This window comes from Pithys albifrons, chromosome 3 (assembly GCF_047495875.1).
Source record: "Pithys albifrons albifrons isolate INPA30051 chromosome 3, PitAlb_v1, whole genome shotgun sequence".
Taxonomy (NCBI): Eukaryota; Metazoa; Chordata; class Aves; order Passeriformes; family Thamnophilidae; genus Pithys; species Pithys albifrons.
Genome location: NC_092460.1, coordinates 81,893,084 through 81,905,114, shown reverse-complemented (window position 1 = coordinate 81,905,114; position 12,031 = coordinate 81,893,084). Strand labels below are relative to the sequence as shown.

The 12,031-nt window shown below is 40.5% G+C and overlaps 1 protein-coding gene across 3 annotated transcripts in view; it reads left to right on the top strand.

Moving 5' to 3' along the window:
- Positions 1-6,031, top strand: part of TRABD (TraB domain containing) — a 32,299-nt gene extending 26,268 nt beyond the window's left edge. For all 3 annotated transcript variants that reach the window (XM_071552548.1, XM_071552549.1, XM_071552550.1), the window contains one exon: positions 2,808-6,031. In XM_071552548.1, the coding sequence (XP_071408649.1) occupies positions 2,808-2,982 (175 nt within the window). In that variant the 3' untranslated portion in view covers positions 2,983-6,031. The remainder of the gene's footprint in view (positions 1-2,807) is intronic.
- The last annotated feature ends 6,000 nt before the right edge of the window (positions 6,032-12,031 follow it).

Here is a 12,031-nt window from a genome sequence, read left to right as displayed (position 1 = left end):
ATATGGAGAGAAGTGGAGATGAACATGTCGTTGTCTAGAAAGAAAATTAATTGGTCTTCATTTAAGTCTTTTAAAATGAGAATTCAAATGAGGGATGTAGATGATAATGAAAACAAAACCAGGCTTCCAGTCTACCTTAGGTAAATATAAATTATTGGATTTAAAGCTTTTGTTTTGTCAGGACACTGCTGGCTCTGGCAAGCTTAGTGTCACAGTTGCCTGTAGCCTATTTTTAAATGTATGTGTAATTTCTTGTTTTAATGTATATATAACTAAGTATGGGCTGATTTAAGCCATGTCTCTGGTGAACTCTGGCTCCAAAGTACCTATTAAAATAGATGTACGTGCTTTGTAAAAGACATAATTGAAGAACAAAAATGTTCAGACTGTATATCCTATAAAGCCACAAAGGTCAGAACTTTAGAAATACAGAAGTGATTATAATATGACCCGATAGTATTGGTCTGTGGTGCTTTAGGATAATAGAGCCTTTCACATACTGACAATTTATCTTACTACATCTATTTACTGTGTTTGTGTAAACACCTCATCCACCTCTTCGGAGTCTGAAAATAGAAAACTGTGACCTGTCTAAGTGGTGTATTTAGGTGTCAGAAATATGATTTGGAGAGACTTTTGGTGTCTGGATCCAAGAATGCAATGAATGTACAGAAGCTCAGCCTAGCCATTTGTAAGTCTCTTTGAAGACTAAGCCTCACACAGAGTCACAAACTTGATGTCCACGTTCCTCTGCACCCTCACAAATAACCTGTAAAATGGAATTTTGCAGATCCGTGTAGTTGTGTGGCTGCTATTGGTTGTGTCATTGATGTTACAGAACTAACAGCCCGAAGCCCAGTTACGTCTTCAAGTTTGCATAGATGATCTTTTTCACTGAAATTTAAGCTCTGGCTTGATTGTCTTTATCATGCCAGTGCCATAACTGAGCAGAAGAGTTACTAATGTAATTTAACAAGACACTAATATCACATTAACTTGATTTTCTAAAATAATACGAAGCAAATGACATTCATAAAATTATTATACTTGAGACTTATTTCTTGTTACACTGTTTTTACCCTTTATGCTGTTCCACTGTGGTGTGGTGTAGAGTTAGGGCTTTCTTCTGTGTGTCTAGTGCTTGTTGCTACCTCTCTAAACTGAAATGTTTTCAAGCCTTTCTACAGGTATTTAGTTAGATTTTACAAGTTGCAGAGTGAAACTGGAAATTTTCTAGATAAAACATATGCATTTCTCATACTTTTCTAATGTTTAAGTTCATGCATTGAACCTGGCTCAGACCAACAGAATATTCTGACTTGGAAGCAACCCACAAGGATTAGTGAGTTCAACTCTTAAATGAATGGCCTGTACATTAAATGAATGACCTTGGCATTAACTAGCACCATGCTCTAACCAATTGTAACTAATGGATTTTTTGAAATTGTGGTGAGGGATTAGAGTTGAGAAAGAACAGGTAGAGGAGCATGTAAGAAGGTGTAAAGAGATCCATCCCTTCATGCCGTCCTTTGATCAATACCTATGCTTTTTTAAAACTCTTCCTGTATGTTGCCTTAACATGCAAACTCTTACTGGTAATAACTTTTTTTTAGTTTGAGCACAAAGATCTAAACTCAATGTAGTTGTATCCTCATCTCAGCACATCTAACCTGGTTTTGAGAGTGCTCATAATGTTTTTGCACTGTTGTAACTGATTGCTTCTGAATACATTAGAAACATTTTCTAGATATAAATAAATGGTAACTTGTGGCTTTGAAACAACATACAGAGACCTCTGAGTTGCCTATGAGATTATATGTTGCAGGGAGGGTTGCTGTGGGTGCAGGGCCAACTGAGCTGCTGCAGGGCCTGTCAGTGAGGGTGCAGGGCTACGTGTGCATTTGGCAGTGCTCTCAAAGCCAACTTTACTGTGAAGGTAACATGAACTGTTTGCTTCATATGCTAATAGTGAGACTGCTTGAAGGCAGCAGTAGACCTGGTGTGCCTGTTGTCCTCTGCTCTCCTGGTTCCAGGGGGCTAGTGCAGAGACTTCCAAGCAGCAATGTGAAGATTTCAAAGCCAGCAGTACCTGCCAGACTGGACACAGCTTCAAGTGAAGCCTCTGTGATTCATCCACACAGTCTCTGCAGAGCTCCATAAGCCAGGAGCACTGCAGAGGCTCACCCTCCCCATGCTCACGCTAGTAGCTGTAGCATCCAGGGGAATGCCTGGCTGGAACACTACTCCAAATCTATTCAGGGGCCAGCCTAGCTCCTGTCCTTCTGGCTGCACAGACCTGACCAGGTTCTGACCCACATTATCCAGAATATCCAAGCTCTGTTTTTCTCCATTACCCTGAATTACAGTGAGTTGACTGTACAAGTGTTGGACTTAAGACTGTGTCCCATGTTTCTCCTGAGTTTTGTCTCAGTGGAGAAATATGCACAGTGATGTTACACACAGTTCAGCAAGCAATAATTCACTTCCAATATTCTTCGCAAATCTGGATATTGACTTAGTTATTTTGGTAGGGTGGTGGACAGGTGAAGGTTCCTAGCCATTAAGAGTGACATCAGGCATAAGGAGTAAAAGCTTTATTATTATTTATTCTTTTTATTGTTGTTGTTATTTATAGGTAGCCCTTGACGATGAAAGAATACATTGTTCATTCATAATGCATCTATTACCAGAAAACTTCCTGCACTACAAAGGCGAAGAGAGAAAAGATCCTTTTTTTTTTTTACTGGAAAATGCCTACTGTTTCTAGCTATGCAGATACTAATATTGTTTTTTATCTTTTGTTTCAGTGTGCCTCCCCCATCAGCTTCAAGTAAGATTTTCAAATTTGTCTTAAAAGCAACAGTTTTTGGACTGCTGGGATATGGCTGCTACCGAATAGGTCACAGGACAGTTCAGTTTGTTCTCTCCATGCCAGCAGCACAGAGCTATCTTCAGAGGTTGACAGAGCTGCCTCAGCACTGAACATCCAGTGGAGGCACTCTGGGTGAAGAAGGTGGCTGAAAAAAGGGGTGATAGAGGCAACATGTGAACTGGACTGAAAGAAGATGTGGATTCTAGTCAGAGCTGATTGATGCTCAATCACTATGTAGTAAAAGATTTGATATTAAAGTTACACCAGCTATGACCTAATTAATAGTCTTGATTCCTGGTAAGTGGGTTGCATGAAACCAGATGATTCCAGATTGAGGTAAAAGAAATGTGTATGCAGATATATATATTATATATGCATACTGTATATATAATATATATATATATTACTGATGATGTAGTACAGGCAGCTTAAAAAGTGTGTGTTCATGACTTCTTTTTCAGAGGAACAGGACAACACCAAGTAACCTAATCGGCTGCATCTCCGCCGAAGTTCAGGGACACTTGTCTTGAGTGATTCTTTGCTATTTTTTCCTTAGGTATAATACCAAGTGGTTGTTTCTGGTGCCAGACACTTTTACACATAATTTAAAAGGACATCTTCTCAATGTGTGTTTTATATGTAAAACATTTAGGCTTTTTTTTTAAATTCAAGAGCTTTCCAGAAATTTCAGAGTTGTACAGGCTGTCATACGTACACTGCTCAAGTTTTTTACAAGCCTTACTGAAGAACAGGAACATTGCCTTTAGATTGCAACCCTTGTTACCACCGCCAGTTGAAGTGTCTTTCTTCTGCATAGAGAAGGAATAGGCCCCCCATCAGAATGCAATGTGGTTTGTGTCAGATGTTTACAGGACACTCTGTTCCTTTAGATTAGCTTATTTAAACTGTATTACTTAGCCAAATCCTGCTGGATTCAGTATTGTAAATTTAAGAGACTAGAACTACTGTACAATTTACTTTTGTTTCTCCAACCTTTCATATTTGGGATATGAAGTCTGGAATTGATAGTACCCGCCCCTCATTTTTGATACATCAAAACATTTTATTGATCAATGTAATTTCTCAGTGGATGAATATTTTAATCTATTTAACAAAAAAGCAATATTCAATTTAGTTTTTCAAACTGGCTGTATCATTTTATTTGGATTACCTGCTATTTATACATAGAATTATGGGTACTACAGACTGCTGTTGTTTTCTTTCTTAATTATCCAGAACAATCATCCATCATCAATCTATTTCGGTTTTTTTTCTTAAATTCTAAATTCATGTTTCATAGTAATTTTTTGTACCCTCCCTTTATACAGGATTGTCAGTGATTGTAAAATGCCCTCTGCAATCAGCTAGTCCCAGTTCAACAATACAGATAACACTCATATCAAAGTTTTAACCTGATGTATTAGAATGGAAGTCCCATTTGCTCCTGAGGCCAATATACAGCTGCTCATTGCTTGAAGTGAGGTTTTTAATCTGTATTAATTTCTTTTGGGAATGAAAGACGGGAACCAGTGTGTAAGGCAGGAGGAAGAAAAGGTGATGTTTTGTGTTTCTCTGTTGTTTTGAGTTGATTCAATAAAATAAGCAAACCACTTTCACTAGGGTGTATTTCCAAAGCCTGCTGTTGGGAATGGTCCTGTACAGTCTTCTGTTTGCTGAAAGTGTGTACCTGTATCTTCTGTGCAGTGTTGTCTCTTTTTGAACTTTTAAAATTAAGGGTCTGATATTCCTCTCTGTGATGGCATTGACTTTGCTAGGAGCTGGTCTGTCCATGCAACCTGATGCTTTTCTGCCTTGCACTTTGAAAATTTTATGAGTTCCAGTGCAGCAAATTATTAAAGTGCATGTTTATCTTTACACTTGCTAAATCTAATCTCATTTTTTAGAGCTCTTAAGATAATTCTAGGTGCTTTTCTGGGTCTGGGCCTTACAGTTGTGCAGTGAATAAACAGGAATAAACCTTAGCAAATGAGAATGACAAGCAATTCACACTTCTTGGACACAAAGTGTAAATGGTAATACAGAATACAGTGGGAGCAGGTCCTTTAATTTTCTACCAGTGCTTAAGAAACCACCAGCCATCTCTTGCAAGAGGAAAAGCAGCATTTGTAAACAATTTATAGAAGAGTAGAATGACTGCCTGAATTTTGATTCCTGTTTTTAAAAAACATTTAGTGTATTGTTTACAATTAACTAGTCCTATTTGAATAATTCTATTACATTTTATGTACATTTTTAAAAGATGAAAGCAAAAGCTTAAGCTCACTCTTCTCCTGGCTTTACTGACATACCAAAATGTTGTTCTGTTGGTTGGGTTTTTTGAGAATATTTAGCTGGTAGAATTCAATATATTGATGTTTTTGCTTTAAGTTATCTACAGATTTCTAAAGTATCTGCAGATATTGTTAAAGTTCTGTAGATCTTTGATATCTGTGCTCAGGTACTTTTACACGAAGGAAGACAAATTTGAGGTAAATTTTAGATAGGAGCCTTAAACTTGGGTGGGACTAATGCTAAATGGTTGTCATGGAGCATTCTTGCAGACTTAATGTTTTATGCTTTTTAGCCAGAAGTGATTACCATCTAAGTCATCTGTTTGTTATTCAGTTATTCTTTCCAGTCAGTACCTTTATTGTTTCAATTTTTTTCTTTACAAATCATATCAGCAGATTCTTCAAGAAATCTATTTGTAGACGGAGAATTTGCAATTTATCCTCCCACTGTTGCAAATTGGCAGATCATATGCATGCACTGTTTATTCAGTGGCACTGGAAAGTGATGAATTTGCAGAACTAACAATTCTATGAATCCATACACAAATTCTCGGTGTTGTATATTCAATGTGTTGTACTGCTTATAAAACATAATCAATGTTTAAGTCTATTCTTTTCTGCTCTAGTCAGCCATTTCAGTGTTGACCACATCCTGTAAAATTTAAATATATGTTGAATTGTCCCAGCCCCACCTCAACCTTATGAAGCCATATTGTATTTTTTTGGTGACATGTACATCTGTCTTACGCATTTGTACATGTGATGTAAATTTGAAGTATTTTTAACAATGTGTGCCTTTACTCTAAAGTGATTTAAAGTAAACAGCAGTATGTTCTATTATATAAAAAATAAAATATTTTAACCACCATTTCTGTTGAAGGCATTTATTTTCCTTATTAACCAGTATTTTTACTGAGAGCAAACACTGTACTAGAGCTAGTACAGGATAATTTCACCATCTAACACATTTTTCTGAAGAACAGTAGTCGAATTAAGTACCTCCTGTGGAGGGGTATCTGAGTGTAATGCTGAAGTAGGGGAACTAATTTCTCTATCTATCACCTGTAATTGGTTAAAAGAGGAAAGGATTGTTTCTCTGCCCTATTGAATGCTCAGGGAGACTTGACTGCTTGACATGAGTACTTAAATTCAGAGTCCAGAATTAGGCATGGTGAGTTGATTTTGTTGTTGTTGCTTTTCTTTTAGTATTTCCAGTGCTCAGTTGTGCAAGGAGATGTTGGCCTTAGTCCCAGTCCAGCAAAGCGCTCCAACATTGGCCTAACATCAGGCACAGTCACTTGTGCTTAAAGTGCTATCCACGTGGGGATTAAAGACCCTCTAAGTGCAAAAGGTGTTGAATGAACGGCAAAGAGTTTTAATCTTTCAAATTGAGCCAGGTAAATCAATATGACCGTTATTTATAAAAATGTATTAATACAAAGACTCTGTTTTCTTACTGAAAGTAAGTATATATGATACACTGTATTCCGTACAGATAATGTAATGTCTGAATAGTCCCCTGTTTGTACACTTTGTCAGTCAGTGGTTCATACTTTTTTGATTGTATGTAAAGCAAAATGCAACCCTGTTTTCCTTGATCAGGCAAAATTCCCTTGGGTTGCACTTGGAGCTGTCTGCAAAGAAGTGCTGGGTAAGCCATTGAGGTGGAAGAAACAACTTTAAGTGCTGTAGTCAGACAGTGTCCCTGGGACTGGCGGATGACACGCTCACAGCACCTTGGGTCTCGAGCAGTGCTCTGTGAGGCAGCCTCAGTTGATACCCCCATGCAGCTGGACAGGCGTGCTGCTGGCCTAGGGCATGTTTGAGGTGTCTTTTCTATGCCAAATACTGAACAAAATTTAAAAATTCATTTTCTGAGGTGGATTAAAATTTCTGGGATTTCCACCAGAAACTGTATTTTTGTGTGTATTGTAAAACATCTGAAAGGCACTGAGAAATACATCAAGTTATCTCCAAGTGCCAGGCAACAGGAACTACATATGGAAAAGAAACAGCACATTATCACTTGTGTAACTCTAAGATATTTGTGTACATAAGCTGAAATAAACTTTAATTTTAGACTTAAATGTTTTGAGACTGACATTATTGTAAGATGGGGGGGAGGTTAAGTATTGGCAGGAGAAGGGTCACTCTTTTGGCTCTGACTGGAGGCCAGACTTCAGTGTGATTCTGAGCCCTTGCAGTTGGCTGTGGAAATGCACACGGAACACATCAAGCACAGGACAAAAGTAGCTCCAAAGATACAAAGCTGAAATGGGTCTACTGACTGTTCAGGTGAAAAAATGCACCAGTGTGTGTATCCCCACAGCAGCAGGTCTTGTGTGTCAGTCTGTTTGGGAGGAGAGACCAGGAACAGCAGAAGCAGCTGTCCTTTTCAGCAGGTCCCAGACAAAGAAGCAGGCAGGGGCATGTCTGATGATCCGCTCCATTGTCACTTGCCTTCTGCCTCCTGCAGAATGAAGTTTTATATCTATACTCAGGGGAGTATAGATATACTCACTCCTTGTAGGGAAAAGGAGGGAACTTGGGGGCATTTGGGCTCATTTCCATCACAAGACCTTGTCCTTTGTGTCCTGACACCTGGCCTGGTGCTCCCTGTAGCTCCCTGCTGGTGGTGGCTGTGGTGCAAAGTGAGGAAACGCTTTGTCGGTTTGTGTAGTACTACACGGGGAAGCTCTAGTGGTGTTAGTTTGAGGCGGAGGAATGATGCACACAGCCACCTTCACACTTGCCTTATCCAAGATACTTTGTACTGATGTGTCATGACTGATGCATGAGGGCAAGCGGGAAAGATCAGACTTTAAAAAAAAAAAAAAGAAAAATAATGCTGTTATACACTTCTTCCAGTTTCAGTAGGTTATGTCTCCTTGCAGTAAGTGACATTCTTTCAGTGGTTAGATGTCCCTGAACTGGACAAAGTAATGACTGATACTTGATTACAGCATCGTGGTTATTAATGTGATGTGTCTTTGCACCAACTAAATTGTGCATCTGCTTTCTGCAGATTCAGCAGGAGCATTTGTTCCATCCCTGGAGTTGTGTGTGGGCAAGGCTGGCAAGACCTCAGGGCTTTACCTTTGTGTGCGTGCACCAGGGTTGTGGGTGTGCACCACCTGCCACTGAGCATCTTCTTTTCACCTCTTGGCTGCCCCCCCCCCCCCAGCTCATGGTTACAGCCTGAGTTCTTCAGAGCTGAGACCCAGTGTTGCATTTAGCTGGAAAGCACAAGTAATAGCAATAATTTAGTGCCACCTACTGACTGCAAATAGTTCAGTTTCAAGTGGAAGCAGGTACTGGACTCTGAGGCTATTCTAGAGAAGAAGGTAAGTGTGCACACCTTGGAGGAGTTTGGTGTTGACTCACTGATGTGGTACCTGCTATTAACTGAAACGACACATAACAGGAGCATCCTGAATAAGTACTGACTTATGATATGCATTCATTTATCTTTTTTATTCTTGTGGTTGTATTCATGCTTGAGAGGCAGATTTTTGATGAATCAGCAATACCATATTAACCTTCACTTAAAAAAAGTATCTGCCATAATTATCTTGATTCTGGGGCTTTGTGGAAAAGACAGAATTACACCTTCATTTTACTATTGTAAGAATTACTTAAATTGGTGTGGAGGGTTTCATTTGTCCCATTTCAAGGATAGACTTAATTTGCCCATCATTTAGGACCCAACCTCAGCAGACCTTTACTCTTATAAGTTTTAACGTATTTTTGCTTGTTGCACTGAGTGCTGCTCTTCTAAGGCAACTGGAGACAGGCCTTCTTACCCAAAATCCCATGAACACCCTGGCAGGCTCTTGGTGCTGCTCTTTAATGTTGGGCAAAGTGGGAAGACTTGGGGAACCTGTAATAGCCTTGATGGTTTATTGTGGTTATCAGCAATTTCTGCCTGACCACTACATACGTGGATTTCTGCCTCTCTGATGGGGTACAGGCAGGCCCGCAATGGTGTTCTGGGTAAGTGACAGTCAGACCTTGACCTGGACCCTGCTCTCTGGGATGCCCAGGCCGGTTAGAGGGAAGCTTATGGCAGGCAGCACTCCCATGCCATGGACCACAGCTTTGTGACTGTGCTGAGGTGTAGCTCCCCTCTTCAGACCAGTTACCCAAAATATAACTGAGGCACACTGTTTATTGAACACACTAGACCAAAAATAGCCAAAGAGAAAAATAACCCAAGTACCATACAGTAACTTGATCAGTGTAAGGCACAGCTATGAAGTTAAAAACTCTGAAACTCAGAGCTAATGATTCTCACACGCAGCCAACAGTCAGTAGGAGGCTTTTGAAGTCCCAAGGTCCATGTTCCTTCCCCTTTGCCATGACACATGGCCACAGATCTGATGGAGAGAGTCCAGCGGGTTATCCCAGGTGATGTCTTCCAGGCCTGGAGTTCTGCAAGTCAATGTTGTTATTGGCCATGGGTGTCCACACTCCTACCATCAGCTGGAGCCCTCTGGTCTTCACACCTCATCCTACCTTCTTCAGTATCAGGGCCCACCTTTGCCACCTCCCCTCCTCCACCCAAATCCTTCCCAAATAAACAGACTGTACCCAATTACTTCCTCCCCACTGGTCCTGGTTTTGCTACAGCCATAGCTAACTGTGGTATTTCTGATGCCATTACCAAGGCAAGTTCCAGCCTTTTATGGTGTTACTGATGAGGTACCTGATGAAGGCAGCCTGGCTTCCCAGGACTCCTGGTAGTCCCCTTAGGTTTATCTGCTGCTATTTATTACTAGACTGTGCCACATTAGCCTTGATCCCTGTGCAAGCTGACCAAGAGCTAGCAGGATCTTATCTGGCAGTTTACATACTGGAGAACAGTAGCAGAGGCACTTGTTTGCCTCCCTTTTGCCAGCACTGCTGGGGCCTCTGCTCTGGGAGCCTGTGTGCTCCAGCGGGACCTCTTGCTCACAAGCCACCCCCTGGTCTGCCTGCCCTCCTCCAAGGACACTCAGACCACTCAGGGTGCTCAGAAAGCTCAATTCCTTCAGACTGGAAGCCACCACAACTGTTAGCAAGATGCTCAGCTGGGCACCTGTGCACACCCTTTCCTTTTGAAATAAAGTATATAAAAATGAAGAACAATGTGACTTCTATCATAACTGATAGCAAGTACAGGATTTAAGAGCGTTAAGTGCTGCACAGAAGTACTTTTGGAAACCAACTCATGGATATGTCATACCAGCAATGTACTGTTCACAAGTCCCCGGTTCTGACAGCTCCCTACTCGCCACCATGGTGGTTCTCAGTCTTGCAACTTCTTGTCTGCTCTTTAAGTGCTTGGCTCTCTTCTGTGTGCTATCATGTTGACCTCTTCCCAGCTAAGCCTCTTAGCTCCCAAACAGACATCATTAGTCCCTCAGTCTGTAACAAAATCCTGCTTTGGAGAACAGGCAAATGAACATAAACCAGCAATGGATGTAATACAACATCTTTGGTCTTCTGGTGGAGCCATAGGGCCATGTTAGCCTCCCACTCTTCCACTACAGGTGAGGCAACACATACACAGCCTGTGCTGTTACCAAACACCATGCCATGCTAACACGCTCCACTGATGTCCACAACCAATTGAACAAAACTGGCACGTGCAGTTCATTTGCCATTTGCAACAGCAGTTGTTGGAATTTCCTTTGTAATATGGGATCTTTTTCTTTTACTATCCATAAGAACAGAGCTAATCAATCTGAAAAAGCTGTTTTAATAGCTAAAAATTGAGTTTGAGTACAGCAGATGTATTATTGAATTTAATCCCTTACAGTTTGAGGGTTTTTTGGTTTGGGGTTTTTTTAACTTGGCCATATTTTTGCCAAGATGCCATATTTCGTTATTCCAGGTATTCATTGCTATTGCATTAAACAACAGTCTGAAGTTTGTTACTCATTTACCCTGTCTATGATTCAAAATTACTGCCATTTTCATAGACTGAATCACAGAATAGTTGAGGTTGGAAGGGACCTCTTGAGATTATCTGATACAACCCACTGCTCAAGCATAGTCACCTAGAGCAGGCTGCCCAGGGCTGTCTCCAGATAGTTTTGAGTATCTCCATGGATGGAGACTTCGCAATCATAAGACATGCCCAACTCTCATTCATACTGGTCACATTCCAGAGTATTCTAAAATAGCTACATGCCATCAATATTCCATCTCTTTCCCCATCTTACAGGATTAATATGGATACAGTAGGTTTTGTGGATGGTGTGACTTTAGTTTTGGACATGCTCAGTGGCCAAAACCAGAACTGCACCACCTGAAGAATTAAGAGCATATCGGGTGATACAACTGCATCCTTCATCATCACAGTGGTTGCAAAGCTATCTCGTGCAACTTCTGTGGTTGACCCACACTGGGATCCAAGTTGAACATCCAATCTATTAGTTCAATCTTGTTGTCCAGTCCATGATCTTTTACAGGTGAAGTCAGTTAATTCTGGAAGAACTAACATATGCTTATTACTGGGAAACCAAACATCTGAGGTCATTCCTGCCATCTCCCATCTCCAGGTCTTATTAAAATTCATTTGATGACTTTTCTGAAGGAAATGAAATTATTAACAGCAGTGGTGATTCTCCCATCCAAACTATCACTCTTACATCTACAAGCCAGCAAACCCCCACAATGAATAGCATCTGCAGAGCTTTAAAATTTCTGATGCTGTCTTAAAACAACAATAAGCACCTTGAAGACAATTGTTCTTGGTGAGACACATTGTGTTTCACATCTGTGATCAATTCCCCAGCCACATTTGATCCTGAAGACCAATCTTACTTCACCTTAGATGGAAACATTCTCTTGATTTCCTGGCAGTGCACTTCATTTACCCATG